This window comes from Odocoileus virginianus, chromosome 27 (genome assembly GCF_023699985.2).
Source record: "Odocoileus virginianus isolate 20LAN1187 ecotype Illinois chromosome 27, Ovbor_1.2, whole genome shotgun sequence".
NCBI lineage: Eukaryota > Metazoa > Chordata > Mammalia > Artiodactyla > Cervidae > Odocoileus > Odocoileus virginianus.
The window spans coordinates 20,023,971-20,040,707 of NC_069700.1; the positions used below are offsets into that span (position 1 = coordinate 20,023,971).

Here is a 16,737-nt window from a genome sequence, read left to right on the forward strand (position 1 = left end):
TTAAAAGATACTTGCTCCTTGAAAGAAAAGCTATGACCAACCCAGACAGCATATTAAAAAGCAGAGACATTACTTTGCCAACAAAGGTCCATCTAGTCAAAGCTATGGTTTTTCCAGTAGCCATGTATGGATGTAAGTAGTACTGTAAAGAAAGCTGAGCACCAAAGAATTGATGATTTTGAACTGTGGTGTTGGAGAAGACTCTTGAGAGTCCCTTAGACTGCAAGGAAATTCAATCAGTCCATCCTAAAGGAAATCAGTCCTGAAAATTCATTGGAAGGACTGAAGCTGAAGCTTCAATACTTTGGCCACCTGATGCAAAGAACTGACTCATTGGAAAAGACCCTGATGCTGGGAAAGATTGAAGGTGGGAGGAGAAGGGGATGACAGAGGATGAGATCGTTGGATGGCATCACTGACTGGATGGACATGAGTTTGAGTAAGCTCTGGGAGTTGGTGATGGGCAGGAAGCCTGATGTGCTGCAGTCCATGGGGTTGCAAAGAGTTGAACATGACTGAGCGACTGAACTGAACTGATATGCCTTCTCTGGGACTGTCAACAGATGCCTGTTAGAATGATCCATAATTTTGTATTAGTGGCACTTCTCCATTGGTTTATTAACCTGAATAATAAAGAGTTAATTCAGGAGATGATTTCTTCCCCATCCTGAGATTATTTCACCCCACCAAATGCCAGGGCTCTGTTGGGACTGAGGTGTTGGTGTGGGGACAGCTCAGTTGTTTCTCTGGAGCTCTTTTCCATTTCTTTGATGGCATCATTGCTATGTCCCCAAACCATAAAGCAACAAAATATTGGGAAAAGCCCACTGGGCAGCAAAGAGATGTGATTACATTTAGTGCTCACATGTCTTTCCTTCAGTTATCCACCACCAGAGGGTCATTTTATTGCACACTCCCTCAGGGGATCTTTTGAATTGTAATAAGCATCTATTTAGGTGGGGTTTATGGGTTCTAGTCAGCCTTTTTGTGATAACAATTAAGGTGATTGATTCGGGGGCTTCTGGAAATAATAGAGTGAAGGCAACATTGTGTTCTAGTTATCAGATGATTTAATTAATAATCCAAAGGGGAGAATTGAAGTAAAAGGGAAGTAAGGTTATTAAATAAACAATCATGGTCTGTCCTTTATGCCCACAGTGCCTTGCGTACGGGGAGATTTGATTAGAATCCTGTTGTACATTCTTCTGTGCCCCTTGACTTCATTCTGTGTCTCAGGTGATTTGCAGAACTGTTGGTATTCCAAGAGTGAGAAGATGCTGGGATCCAGGGATTTGGGGGCCAGAGTCATCATTCAGTCCTTTCCGGAGGAGCCCAGCCAGGTCCAGCTGAAGGGAGTGCAGTTCCGGGACTTGGGGCAAGCCTTCCGCGAGCACGTGAGCTCACTGATGCTGGTAGGAGCTATGAGAGGTGAGGAGGCCCAGGTGTGATGTCTCATCTCTTCTATATTCAAGGCTTTCCATGCAGGGGGATCCTGCCTGGTATGTAGTATGTGGGAAGATGGGGGGTTCAGAGATGGATAACTATACCCTAGATCTATGGTTCAGAGAGTCACTTGGAGAGCTTATTAAAATTCTCACGTAGAGACCCTGTCTCAGACAAATTGTGATCCAAAGTGAGCCTAGAAAAACTGAATTTTTAACCTTCTGATTCTGGAACAAGTAGTCCAAGTTTCCCTTTGAGAAATGTCACTATAGGTACAGCAGATATGGAGGGAACCACACAAATCCATGTTTTGAATCCTGCCACTACAACATACTGGCTTTGTGACTATAGACAGATTGACATTAAATAGTATAAATAATCAGGAAAGGCTAGCGAAAAGCACTTTGGGAAAATGTCCTAACGCAGAAGAATCCCCTGCCTGGGAAAAGTCGGGAGAATGGCTGAGAACCAGGCTCTCTTCCTGGGGACAGAGAGCAGACAGAGCGTGCAGACCTTGACCAGACCTGAAAAGATACGAGGAAAGCGGCAGACATCCAAGGCAGGTGGGGACAAGTAGATAAAAAGTCAAAATCAGAAAAGAAGAACATGACCAGGTGTACTAATAAAGGCTCTGAGATCAAAGTTGGAGGGGTGTGGGAGCATCCAGGGTGAAATCCCAATGCCAGAGTCTGATATATGGAGCTGAGAGATGGGTACAGATGCTGAGCGATGAGGACAGCAGCCCCATTGCACAGTTACGCTCCCCTGCCCTCAGCACCTCAACACCCACACAGTCAAGCTCTCCCTTCCTTGATAAGGTGGTGCTCTAGAAGTTGATGCCTGACCAAGCTCATCAGGGCATATGGGAGGTTCATATGCTTACCTTGAGGCATATTGAGAAGTGCTAGAATTACGACAGGCATTGACAAAGTAATCCATGAGGTCATTGAAGGCAGGATCCTGGCTAGCAGCACTTTTTCTCATTTCAAATTATCTGCTTGCCAAGAATACATCTCCTAATTTTCCAAGATCTCTTCCACCTTATTTATTTCTTTCTACACTCATTGGTGGGATGGGTCCCTCACATGGTTCTTTCCCAAGTACATTAGGGTGATCAGAATCTTTGTGCCCTTCTTTCTGGTTCTTTGGTCTCCTGGCGCTTATAATGCTGAGGAATATTTGATGTGGGTCAGTTCCAGCAGAAGTGAGGGGAGCAGTCACATAGGAGTTATCAATTGAACATAAGCAACAGTTCCCCATCAAAACTTCACTCAGTCTGCCTCCTCAGCCTCTGCTTTAGAGTACTTGCACCTTTATTTATATATATATGTGTGTATCTCTCTCTCTCTCTCTTTCTCTCTCTCTCTCTCTTAGGTTTTATTTGAAAAAGGGTTCAGGGCTTGGACTTCCCTGGTGACTCAGATGGTAAAGAATCCGCCAGTAATGCAAGAGACCCTGGTTCAATCCCTGGGTTGGGAAGGTCTCCTGGAGAAGGGAATGGCTACCCACTCCAGTATACTTGCCTTGAGAATTCTGTGTACAGAGGCCTGGGGGGCTACAGTGCATGGGGTTGCAAGTTGGACAGGATTGAGCGGCTAACACTTTCCCTTTTCAGTGCTTAACCAAAGTTTGAAATCCACTGAATTAATACATTATCCCCTGTAGGTCTCTGTTAAAATGCAAATGTGTTTCCTGGGAGGGGGAAACCCATTAACCCAGAGGTTAGAAACTTCTGGCATGCTTGCCAAAGAATCTTTTATTGTTTCATGCCCTACAGGCTCTCATGACCTGTGTGGCCAGCTGTCCTCAGTCACGAGAGTTAGAGGGTGTTGGAATCTTTGCTTGATGTTTCCTTTAGAGGTTTACTGTTCCCTGAACTCACCCACAATAGCTCTGTTAACACATTAGTCCTTACTGGTTGTTCAGATGTACCATTGTATTCTGATGCATAAGCAGTGATGTTATGGTGGAGACCTGGTCAGGAAAAGTCTGCAGCAGGCAGTGTTTCTTACATGAGTGTATGTGGATGGGCTAACCGAGTTATATGAAGGCATCTGGTACTGGGATCAAGGGGAATCTACAGACCCTGTGTCTATGGAGACATTGTAGTTGAGATTTTTCTAGAGAGTCCCAATTTAAAAGTCAAATTATTACATAAACCAAAGCCATTTTTCCAATACTTCAAACATTTGGTATCGATATAATCTCTCTCACTGTCTGGAAATAATACAAAGCTCCTTTTTCAGGATTTATAATTTTATTATACAAATAAAACATTTTAATTACTTTAATGTGAGTTTTCTTCATCAGACTCAAGATACACAAATGCAGAATTTACTTAGTTTTATTCAACTTCATATCTCTGGCACAAGACATAATTCCTGAAATATATAGTTGATACTCAGTAAATAGTTGTTCATTAATTGACTCAGTCCACATGTATCAATTTGAGAAGTCATAAAATATGCTCATGGAGCTAATGTAATGATTTTCCTAAATGTCAGTTTCTCTTAGCACAGTAGAGGGTATATCCCCTCCAGTTCCATAAACCACCATATTCAAATGTGAAAGTTCTGGTCCTCAGACTGATCTCTAGCTTTACTTACAATTTGGATAAATCAGGAATTTGGGACTAACAGGTTCACACTGCTTTATGTAAAATAGATAAACAAGAAGTAACTATTGTATAACACAAGGAACTGTACTCAATATTTTGTAATAACCTATAATGGAAAAGTTTATGAATGGGAATATATATACACATATACAGATATATAACTTATATACACACTTATATGTATAACTGAATTACTTTGCTATATACCTGAAGTATTATAAATCAACTATTCTTCAATTAAAAATAAATAACTTCATAGCTCAAGATATAATGACTACCTCTTCTCATGCTGGATGCAGTTTTCAGAGATCAGAATTGGTCTGTAAGCCTTAGCTATTTGTTTCTTGAGCTACTGTCCACTACACTGTGATGAGAGTAGATACCAAAGATGGCGGCCACTAGGACGTCTTGAGAGCCTTGCATGCTTCGTGATTTGGCCATACTGTCTCTCTCTCAGATGGTTTTCTTTTCTAACAGGTGGCCCTTGGACTCCAGTTTGGTTATCTCTGGTGACTTTAAGATATATTGGTCTGAGCTGCCTGTTTTTTAAATTTCTGCTGCCAACTCCCTATTTCTTGAGTTTTATTATTGTGTGGAAGAATGTTCTTAGTTATATTCTAGCAGTATTTGGGGATGGTCAACAGAACGTGAGGAACCTTTGAGATTGCTTACTGTTTACCTTCCTCTTTGTTGTCAGGTTCCTATGTGCAGGGTTGCACAGTATGGCGGTCCTTCAGCAGAGGCCTCAGCGTGTCCCAGGCCTCAGGCCTGGAGGTGGACAGTAATGTGTTCTATGATATTTCAGGCCATGCGCTGCTGGTGGGTAAGTGAAATGAGCTTGTTTAACTTTGACATTATGGTGGAGGACATATTATTTTTTAAAAAAGAATTATTGTTCCCAGATTTGAATTTCCAATTTATAAAAACTTCAGTCACTGATCTTTAGAAATAGGCTGTAGTTAAAAATTCTAGCTGTAAATTCAGTCATCTTTAATTAGCTTACTAAGCTTTAACCATAGGAAATGGATTTTTATATTTTGTTTTTTTAAATTTATTTAAAAAGTTTTATGGAAGTATAGTTGACTTATAATGCTGGATTAATTTCTGCTGCACAGCAAAATGGTTCAGTTATGCACACACACACATATATATATATATATTCTTTTCTGTTATGGTTTATCACAAGATATTGAGTATAATTCTCTGTGCTCTACAGTAGGACCTTGTTTATCCATCCTCTGCATAATAGTTTGCATCTGCTAATCCCCAACTCCCAATCCTTCCCTCTTCCATCCCACTGCCCCCTTGGCAACCACAAGTCTGTTCTCTATGTCTGTGAGTCTGTCTCTCAGAAAACTGATTTTTAAAGATGGACATTTCAGCTCATGTTAATCAATATACAATAAATATAAAATTTATTGTCAGCAATTTTAACAATAATTCAAAGTCACATAAATATGTCTTTGTGCAGCCTTATGAAGTATCAGACGTGGATGCTGAACAAGGAATTAAACATTTTTGAATCCTGTTCTTCACTACTTCTGTGGCTTGTCGAAGATGCCTATGTTTTAAGAATTTTCTAAATGGTCCTCTGTATTGACTTTTGTTTCCTAAAGTTCATTCCCTTTGTGATGCTTAGAGTTATCCTTAAAAATATCAGACTACATCACCTTAAAGCTCTTTAAGAATTTATTTCTTTTAGAATATAATCCAGAATCCTTATTCTGGCTTAAAAAACTCCCTTAGTGATGCTGATTCTATTAACCTTGGTATACCTGTCTTTCTCTTTTTATCTCCCTCTGTGCTCTCACTACACTGACCTCTTTTAATTCTTTCAAAAGGCCACACTTTCTCCTGCCTCAGGACCTTTGCACAGCTCTTGCCTTCTGTTCATGCCATTCATTCTCCTCCTATTATAGTCCCTCCCCAACACTCCCAAATCAAGTCTGTTTAAACTCTTTTATCCCCAATCATTACTTATTGATTTAAAATTATACATCATGTTTCTGATCATCTGATCAATGTCTGTTTTTCTATTAATACTAGATTTCATGCAAACATCATCTCCTTAGTACTTAACAGGACTTTTAAATAGTACATTTGGAGATATATTTGTTGAAAGAAATAAATCTATTAATGAACAAAAGGTCTTTGGTTATATCAGAATAACAAAATCAGAGGTTTTCACTGAAAGGAAAACTATAACTGTATTTGTTAGCTAGTGTTTTCTATTTAAATTAATTCTGTGATATCATCAGATACGGGAAAGTGTGCATGTTTCATTTAGGAATGATCTGTTAAGATAAAAGCTGGAAAGGTTCTAACTGTGGGAGGGGAATAGTTTAGTGAGAAAATATGGATCATGTAAGCTAACACCAGGCCTTCCCTGATAGCTCAGCTGGTAAAGAATATGTCTGCAAGGCAGGAGACCCCAGTTCGATTCCTGGGTCAGGAAGATTCTCTGAAGAAGGGTAGGCTACCCACTCCAGGATTCATGGGTTTCCCTGGTGGCTTAGACGGTAAAGAATCTGCCTGCAATGTGGGAGAGATATGGGTCTGATTCCTGGGTCGGGAAGATCCTCTGGAAAAGGATAGGCTACCCACTCCAGGATTCATGGGTTTCCCTGGTGGCTTAGATGGTAAAGAATCTGCCTGCAATGTGGGAGACCTGGGTTTGATTCCTGGGTTGGGAAGATCACCTGGAGGAGGGCATGGCAACCCACTCCAGTATTTTTGCCTGGAGAATCCCCATGGACAGAGGAGCCTGGTGGGCTACAGTCCATGGGGGTCCCAACAAGTCAGACATGACTGAGTGACTAAGCACAGCAGAAACTAACACCAGCTCTAAAAGGCTAAGGGCTAAGGACAATAGAAGTTATCAGGTACAAGACAGTCTTTTGACTGGAAAAGGACAGGGCAGTCAGACTAATACATGGAAGGTTGGCTTTGCTTATTTTTACCTTTGTTGCTGTAAGGGAAAAGTTGGTTGAAACCTGCTGCAGAAATTCAGGGAGGCACCATAACAATATTATTTTAGGGGGAAACAACTTTGTGGAATTGGCATTGACTAGGCAAGGAATGAAACCCGCAGGAGGAATTTGGCGTTGAGTGCTTGGATATTGTGAGTGGAGGCTCTTTGACTTCTACTGTGTTGTAGGTGATGGAATTAGAATATCCGTCACTGAATTTTAGATAAGATACTCTATTCATGCAAAATGAGTTTGCAGACTCAGACTCATGAAATAACATAGGAAGCCCAGATATCTGAAGACCTAGAAGAAAGGGAATCTGTGGGGCTGCTCTGTATGGATGCTACATGGTTGACCTCTCTGTAGAATCCATGTGTGCGTGCTAAGTTGCCTCAGTTGTGTCTGACTCTTTGTGACCCTGTGGACTATAGCTTGCCAGGCACCTCTTTCCACGGGATTCTCCAGGCAAGAATGCTGGAGTGGGTTGCCATTTCCTTCTCCAGGGGATCTTCCCGACCCAGGGATTGAACCTGTGTCTTTTATTGGCACTGGCAGGCGGTTTCTTTACCACTAGTGGCAACTGGGAAGCCCCTCTGTAGCATGGCCCATGCTCTTTTATTCTGTTCTATTTCAAACCTCTGATCTGATATGTGAGTGTCTCAGGTCCTGTCCAGCCTGTTTATCCCAGACATCCAGATCTTCCAGGGGAAGAGAGGGGCACGCAGATGTCTGGTGGCCAATTCAAAGAGCTCAGGGTGGGGCTGGATGTAACACTGGAGTGTGTGTCATTTAACTACAGAGACAGTCACTTAGATTCTTCTTAAGAAGTAAAACAATAGATCTACTTCTTTATTATTTTTATTTAGAATGAGCTTCTGATTTCTCTGATAGCTCAGTTGGTAAAAAAATCCGCCTGCAGTGCAGGATATCCTGCTTTGATTCCTGGGTCGGGATGATCCCCTGGAGAAGGGAAAGGCTACCCACTCCAGTATTCTGGCCTGGAGAATTCCATGGACTACCGTTTATGGGGTCGTAAAGAGTTGGACACGACAGAGCGACTTTCACTCACGTTCTGATTCATGAAGTTCTAGACCTAAAAGGTTCACATAATCTCTGTCTGTCTGATTCATAGACAAACACACACACACAAATTGAAGCAAGCCATACCAAAACAAGAAACAGTATTAAAGGAGCTCTCATTTTCCTGGGTGGCATGAAATGTACTGAACTAACGTCATCTTTTGTTCTCAGGTAAATCCCCCGAGATAAGGTATATCCCTTGGGAGGTTATTCCTGGAGGAGAAAAGGGTAAATATGTAAATTGGTTTTAAATTTATTACTATCCATTTAAGTTGCCATACATTTTATAGACAGGGCTGCTGGCAGAATGTTAGATGTCTTAAATTTGTTGAACACACTAGATGTTTACAGCTGTCTATATAATATATGTATATGCATGATGAGAACTATAACATATATTAGTAGAAATAAGAATGTTGGGTTGAGTACATTTTAATTATGTTGGCAAATCCCCTTTTCTTAAATTAGACTGGTCAGAACAAGGAAACATAATAAGAAACAATGTGATCATTGGTGTTTCTGGAGCCGAGGGACTCTCCAGTCCTGAAGTGGTGACAGCCTCTGGTATCTACATCCGTGATCCCACCAATGTTATAGAGGTAAGAGCTTCAGATCCTTCAGGGAGATCAGAGCTTAGAGGCATAATGTTTGCTCTGAAAATTATCCTGAGTGGCAGCATCAGTGGTGTGGGATAAATCATTTACTTTCTGCACATTGGTCATGGGAAGCTACTTTATGATTTTTGATTAAACAATTTTAGGATAAATGTAATCATTTCCTCAGAATTCCCATTAACATTCTTTGAAGAAATATCTATATGAAGTGAAACCAAGTAGATATTGATTACTTTCTGGTCATAAAATATCTTCCAGAGCTATATGTGGTGGTTGCTGAATTTGGTCTTGATTCTGATAATAATTACTTATTCAATCTTCATTATGCTACTGTATTAATGTGGTCATACTATTGCCCTTTAAGAGTGTTCAAAACTGAGGGTCAGCAGAGTCGTGAGGTGAGTGAGAGCATGTCAGATTCCAGGATGAACAGGGTACAGTTGACCCTTGAAGAACATGGGTTTGAACTGCATGAGTCCACTTATACTCGAATTTTTTTCCATTGTAAATACTACACTCTGATATTATCCACAGTTAGTTGAACCTGCAGGTGTGTAACCATGGACACCTTGGAATCATGTATATGGAGGGCCGATTATAAATTTTACGTGAATTTTTGACTGCACAGAGGGTCGGCACCTGCAATCTCTGCAGTGTTCAAAAGCCAGCTATACACTCTGTTGGCCTTGGTTTTTTTTTATCCCATTATTTAGTACAACTTAACATTAGTTTTTCTTGGTAAATTTCTATCTAAGTGGTTTAAAGAATTATTTTTTTCTGATAGTTTAACCACAAATCTGTGAATGAGGAATGGCATCAGAGTCGTGGGAAGGCCATTTAGTTTCCCCTTTTCCCAAGGTTTTGTCCCATGGACCATCTATGAAAGGGTTAAGGGCCTCACTCTTCAGGACATGGCTCTAAGTATCTACTGTGACATTTATGCCAAGTTTCTGAGGAATGGAGAGAATGAACATTTTTCTCTCTCTCTCTGATCATCTGTTTTTAATTACCTTCCGCTGAATAACCCCTAATAAAAGTCATGGTTATCTCTTCAACCCTCCGCCAGACTCTTAATTATGTTTATTCCAAGCACAGCACTTACACACTATTTTAGGTGCCTAATGGGGGCAGCTAATATGCCAGTGAGGAAAGGAGGCAGAACTGCATGGATTGAAGGAAACTAAGCTCTAGACACAGAGCAATGAGAGCGACATTTAACTTGTTGGCAACCACAGGGCTTGTTGCATAGCCTCCCAGTAAGCTTTGGGGACTTAAGAGCTATGTTTTGTATAGTTTCTTCGATCGCAGAATCATGACTACTCTGAAATGCCTAGAAGAAAGGACACCCTCAGAGATGCCCAGGTCATCTTCCTGCAGGAGACTAGAATGTATCTAAATCCACACTGAGTGTCAGGGATGCTGCTTGCTTTGCTTCACTGGGTAGAGTCTTGTCTCTGGGGCGAGTGTCCTGACTACTAGTTGACCAGTAAGAAAGAGTTGACTAGCAGCCACTATGAGGAACAATATGGATGTTCATTAAAAAACTAGAAATAGAGTTATAATATCATCCGGCGGTCACACTCCTGATCATGTTTCTGGAAAAAATGAAAACTCTAATTCGAAAAGATACATGCACCTCAATGTTCATAGCAGCACTATTTATGATAGCCTAGGCATGGAAGCAATTTAAGTGTCCACTGACAGATGAATAAAGAAGAAATATATATATATGTGTGTATATATATATATATATACACACACACAGTAGAATATATACACAGTAGAATTATTCAACCATAAAAGAATGAAATAATGCTATCTGTAAAAACATGGATGAACCTAGAGATTATCATACTAAGTGAAGTAAGATAAAGAAAGACAAATATCACATGATATCACTATCTATGGAATCTAAAAAAAAGGTACAAAAGAACTTATTTACAAAACAGAAATAGACTTACAGACATAGAAAACAAGCTTATAGTTAGCAAGTGGGAAATGGAGAAGTGCAATAAATTAAGAGTTTCGGATTAACAGATAAATGTTACTATATATAAAATGGGTAAACAACAGAGATCTACTATATAGCACAGGGAACTATAGTCAATGTTGTATAATAACCTATAATGGATATGAGTATGAAAAACAATACATATATCTGTAATTAAATCACTTTTCTATATACTTGAAACTAACACAAAACAAACAAGCAAAACAAAATTAAGCAAAGAAATGATCTGGCTATAGGTGTAGAGAACCAGAGGACCACATATAAGCTCATAGGTCACCTGAGACTTTGTAGACTGACCTGTGTAACAGTGAACAGTCAGCAATGAATATATTGATCCCAAAACAGGTTTATTGATTCCTGTTTGAATCAAACAGGACAAACACTTCCATTCATTTACTTTCTTCCTCTTTACAAAATTAAAAAACAATACAGTGTATGCATTTGGAGAATGAGATTTTAGTTTAAAGTGGTAACATAAGTTAATTAAGTACATTCATTAGGTATATTCCTGACATTTTCATCTTAAATGAATCTTAAAATTGATTAAATGATCTTAAAGTTCTGTTGTTAAAATTCTGTTATAAAATGATCTTAAATTGGCTTGTTAACTTTTAGTCCCTAACAGTGTCTGATATGTAATAGTTGCTCAATAAAAATTAATTGAATATAATAAATGAATGGATGTAGGGTGTAATTCCATAATCAAAGAATGGGGGGAAGAAAGAGGAAATTAAAGAATGGATCCCAAAATCCCTCAATCATTTTGATGACTGAAAAAATAAGGTGTTTCATCTGTGTCAGCATTTAGATCCTATGGAACTCGTTTCTGAGTGTTAAATTTTGCACAGTCCCCTTCAATTTTGCAGCTGTGCCGTTGGGGTTCTGCTGTGCTGTCTCTTTTATATTCTGTTGTCTGAAATGTGCTGCAACCAAGGGACATAGGTGTAACTGGGCATATGTGTCAGAACCTAAAAATTAGGAACTTCTCTTAGTGCCAGTGAAGGTCATTTCAGTCCATTGGACAGATAGTAAGCTCGTGTTTATTGTATTTTAAGTGGATGATACACAGAAAAATGTATCTTAGAAATATATTTTTATTCCAAAGTGATAATCAGGAGGCTACTCCATCCACAGTGATGGAGTGGTGGTAAGGTATGTGCGTGTGTGTGCAGTTTGGCAAAATTTTTTTTTTTAAAGCTATGCATTACTGTGATTCAATAGGATTTTTCTTTTTTAAAAACTTTTAATTTTGAAATAATTTTAGACTTAGAAGCTGCCTTTCCCCCAGCTTCCCCCAATGGTACATAACCATAACCATTGCCACAGAACAATGGCAGAACCAGGAAATCGGTATTGGGACTATATTATTATAGAAACAAAAGCCTTTAGATTTGAAGGTGACCTAATACCAGTGGCTGGACAATCAATCCAGAAAGCCTACATTATAGACGTTGACCTTGAACTCTCTGGCCTAGCTTGGCAGGGAGGAAGAAATGGAGCTGATCCTTAATTAAGTCTCTGCAGTGATTTGTGGTTGTATATTGTTCCCAGATCCAGAGACTAGGACCAAATGTTCTGCCCAGTGCATGGAATTCACCTTGGCTCACAGGCAGCCATCTTTACAGTTCACATACCTTCAACTCTGCCTGGTATAAGGATATTTCAACTGAGAGACTCCTTTTTAGTTTTCATAGCTGCGAGTGGTTCACTTGCCTCACTGCCCAGGCTGCCACTGAGCTAAATTTGGGGCAGTTTCTATGAGAAGCAAAATCTTAGCTTTGTGCCCTTTTGCTAGTGAGGGCTGTGTGGTAGTACTGTTTGAGTGTCCAAGGAACTCGAGGTGTTCCTTTGCACACTCCTTAGATAGGTTTTGCCAGGTTTTCCAGCAAAGATCGGTGGTGGTTCTTCCATGCATAACATGTAGCATTGGGAGCACTTCATTTCCAGGCTGTCACGCTTCCACACTCCAGTGTCTTGAGTCTCTGACTCCTTTATGGGCATTTCTTGTTATCTGCCCAGAGGCTTCGTCTTTCTCCTAGATGTAACCTAATTTGACCTCAGGCTAGAAGGTCTTTGCTCTTCATCAGTGAGAGACTGTGCACTCCCAGTGCTCCAGAACATCCCATGTGTATGTGGGCTTTGGACATTTCCCATGACCAGACCCCTATTTAGAATAGCCAACAGAAAACCCCTAAAGACCAGTCCTCTGGAAGCATCCATTTGATTTGAAGGGAATTTGTTCTGGTTTCTGAATCAATTTTGTAAGGAATTCTGTGTTTAAAGGCTGATTTCAGCTCTCTAGCTCTCTCCACTCAATAGCTAATGTATATTTAAGAGCTGCCTGAAGGGTTGACTCACTTTTTTTTTTTTTTTAGTGACTACAGATGCACACCTCAAGGAGCTGGCATACTTGGGCAGTTAATTTCTCTCTGGAATTTCTCTTCCTTGAGTGTCCATAATACATTGACTTCCGCAAAGAATTGATTTCCACACAAAATTCCTTGCTTGCCTTAAACCCTTCCCCACAAGCTGCTGGCTACCTGCATACATATGTGGTTTCTTCTCATGAATCGTTTGTAGCATACCCAATTGGAATGGAGAGTAAAAAGGATTGGAAAGTAATGCCATCCGACTGTTTAAGTGCTTCTTTTATTAAAAAAAAAAAAGTGAGCCTTTTTGGCTAACAGAAGACCAAAGTTGCAAATATCCTGCCCAACTATAAATGCACTTGGAAAGCATTTATATATGATCACCCAGGTGCTCCAAAAATGCTAATGACACCAGGGCAGAGGATTTAACAAATCTATTTATTTTCTCAAAATACATGCCTGTCTAGCCAAGACAATAAATAAGGATGAAGTCCTTGGGATATATTCTGGAAACACTTGAATCTTTCCCTTCCTGGTAGAGTCGTGCTAATGAATTAGCATCTCACTGGTAATGAAATAGAAGTGTACATTCAAGTTGAGACATTCAAGTTCCACTCTGCTTTGGCCGTGTGGAAGGGGGAGCTTCATATGTGCCTCTCTGAGGAAGTTTCCTGTTGTGTAACCATATCAGAATCAACAGTCACATTGCTTACTTGTGTTTCTTTGAGGGCGCTTTCATCTAGTGCTTCCACTGGGCGCTTGGATCTGTCAATTTAGGAACAGCGATTCTTCCAAAGCTGAAGATCATAAGTGCATGTCTTGTTTTCTAGCTGAGGGAAGAATTGCGATAACTGATTCAATTGCTGATAAGTGTTCTTTGCGGGAGTGTCTAATGGAAGATTTGATTATTTAGAAAGATATAAATACCCTCCCAGTAAAAACTGTCGAAGTATTCTTGTTATAATTACTATGTTTTTATATTTAGGTTGGTCTTTCCATCAAAATTTGGAGATAGGGTACTGGAAAATGGGTATGGGTCATTTCAAGAACACTGACTATTTTTTTTAACCATACTAATGTTAGCATGGGCTTCCCTGGTAGCTCAGACAGCAAAGAATTTTCCTGCAATGCGGGAGACCCAGGTTTGACCCCTGGGTCGGGAAGATCCCCTAGAGAAGAGAATGGCTACCCACTCTAGTATTCTTTATTGGGAGAACTCCATGGACAGAGGAGCCTGGTGGGCTACAGTCCATGGGATTGCAAAGAATCAGATGCAACTTAGTGACTTTGAGCAAGAGAGTAGTTGGGACCATAACCTTTGGGGCCATAAGATTCGTTGATTGTGAGAGGCTGACCTCTATAAACCAGCATTCCTGATTTCTGTCCAATTAATGCTAGTAAAACCCCTCTCTTTCTGAGTTGTGACAACAGAAACTATCTCCAGAGATTTCCACATGCTCTCTGGGGAACAATATCATCCCAGCTGACAACCACAGCTCCAGACTCTGCCCAGCCCCCCAAGATAATTGGGGTCTTAAAGTTTTCAATGATATCCAAAAGTCACTTTTGGTGTGTGGAAAGATATGTGATTGGAATTTTAAGTGACTTCAGGAAATGGAAGAAGTGCTCAGAATCCAAAAGAATGAAGTGCAGTAGAGAATGGACCTCCGGTGCACAAAGAAAGAAGGTGTTCTGTGGCAGAGTGAAGGAGTCCTGGCTGGTGGGTTACAGATCCCCAGAGTGAGCGAGCCTTCAGTGAGTGCCCCCAGTGAATGAGAGGCTGATGTTCAGAAAACAGCACCCATGATTATGTCAGTAAGCCCTGGCTCACCTACCAGATCCCAGTGGTGTTGTCTCCCTGCCAGGCCTCCCATCTCAGGGTCAATTCTGGCCTTCACTCACACTTCCCCAGAGGCCAGCAACCTCCAGGGTCAGGCACTGGTTTCTCCTTTCGCATACAGCAGGAGTTGAGTATTGTTGGTTTTAAAACATCCTATTTCAGCGCTCCCTTTACCCTGGTCACACAAGGTGTAGAGCTTACCCTGGTCACACAAGGTGTAGAGCTGAGAGTAGGCAGCTTGTTCCCTGGCTTTCCTTCTCTGGCTGCCCATGGGAGAGGACAGATGCCCATAAGTACATAAAACTAAGTACATAGATACATAAGTATCTAGCATCCTGATCTGTCAGCTGTTCATTCCTCCCACTAAAACAGAATGCTGCCCACATAGCACTGACTATTGCCTGGGGTTAAGAGGTTGTAAAGTCAGTGGCTACAGGGATCAGCCTGATATTATAAAGAACTGAAGCAGGAAAGGTGGGGACTTTCCAGATGTTCTTGTGGTAAAGAATCCACCTTCCAATGCAGGAGACATAAGAGACGCGGGTTCAATCCCTGGGTTGGGAAGATCCCTTGGAGGAGGGCATGGAAACCCACTCCAGTGTTCTTGCCTGGAGAATCCCATGGACAGAGGAGCCTGGGGGGCTACAGTCCATAGGGTCTTGAAGAGTAGGGCATGACTGAGTGACTGAGCAGCATGCATGGCAAAGTCACCCATAGTCCAAGACAACAGGATCTTCTTAGCTCCAGCTGATCTACGGCCACCCCACAGGAATTGGGCTCCGAATTTTTTTTAAAAAAAGTATTTGAGTTTTTATCTCAAGTCTCCTGGTTTTAAAATGATGCAATAAAATGCACATTTTTGTGGACATTGGGTATAACCAAGCAAAGTACCTCTGTGTCCAGTATTACACTCTTTAGGGAGTTGGCTTTCTACTCTGTCTTAAAATACACTACATAATGATGGATATTTGCAGGTGTTTAATTGAATTTATGTAAAAATAAGTTCATTGTGTTGTTTGCTCAGAATTATAGCCCCAAACTCATATCATCAATTGGAGAATTTAAGTTTTATATGAGCATATAAAAGGCATTAAATTATTTAGAAGGTAAATCTTATCAAGAATACAGGTGATTGAAATGATTGAATGGTGACAAGAGTACCTTGAGATTTGAGTTGTATTTGAACTCAGCTGCTGTGTCTCACAGCTAAGGCATGGCTAGTGCTATCACTGGCCTTCAGCCTGTAGTCAAATCAATGATTTGTTCAGAGGATCAGAGAGAATTCTTTGTGGAGACTTGGCTTTAGGGAGGCCTTTGCCCCCAAGTGTTTTTCACATAGCAAAGAGGAGAGCTTGGATTAGGTGAGGCAAGTAAGCTTGTCACCGTGAAAATTTACAAGGATGTTTTAACATGAGATGCCAGCTATTGAGGTGGGAAAAGTAAAGTCAAGTTGAACTACCTGGAGGGAGAGGAGTGAGGATGTATTTGTTCTGATTTACAGTGTTGTGTTTAATCTCTGCTCGACAGCAAAGCGACTCAGTTATACATCTTTATATTCTTTTTCATATTCTTTTCCATTGCGATTTATCACAGGGTATTGAATACAGTCCCCTGTGCTACGCAGTAGCACCTTGTTGTTTATTCATCTTATATGTAATAGCTTGTGTCTGCTAATCCCAAACTTCTATCCTCTCCCACCCCTCCACCCCCTTGGCAACCAGAAGCCTGTTCTCCATGCCTGTAAGTCTGTTTCTGTTTCAAAGATATATTCATTGGTGTTGTATTTGAGATTCC

The 16,737-nt window shown here is 40.6% G+C and overlaps 1 protein-coding gene across 2 annotated transcripts in view; it reads left to right on the forward strand.

The window, feature by feature from the left end:
• The window catches only part of PKHD1 (PKHD1 ciliary IPT domain containing fibrocystin/polyductin), a 427,795-nt gene that overhangs the window by 173,300 nt on the left and 237,758 nt on the right, over positions 1–16,737 (forward strand). For both annotated transcript variants that reach the window (XM_070456320.1, XM_070456321.1), the window contains exons 39-42: positions 1,237–1,428; positions 4,758–4,883; positions 8,281–8,337; positions 8,578–8,708. In XM_070456320.1, the coding sequence (XP_070312421.1) occupies positions 1,237–1,428; positions 4,758–4,883; positions 8,281–8,337; positions 8,578–8,708 (506 nt within the window). The remainder of the gene's footprint in view (positions 1–1,236; positions 1,429–4,757; positions 4,884–8,280; positions 8,338–8,577; positions 8,709–16,737) is intronic.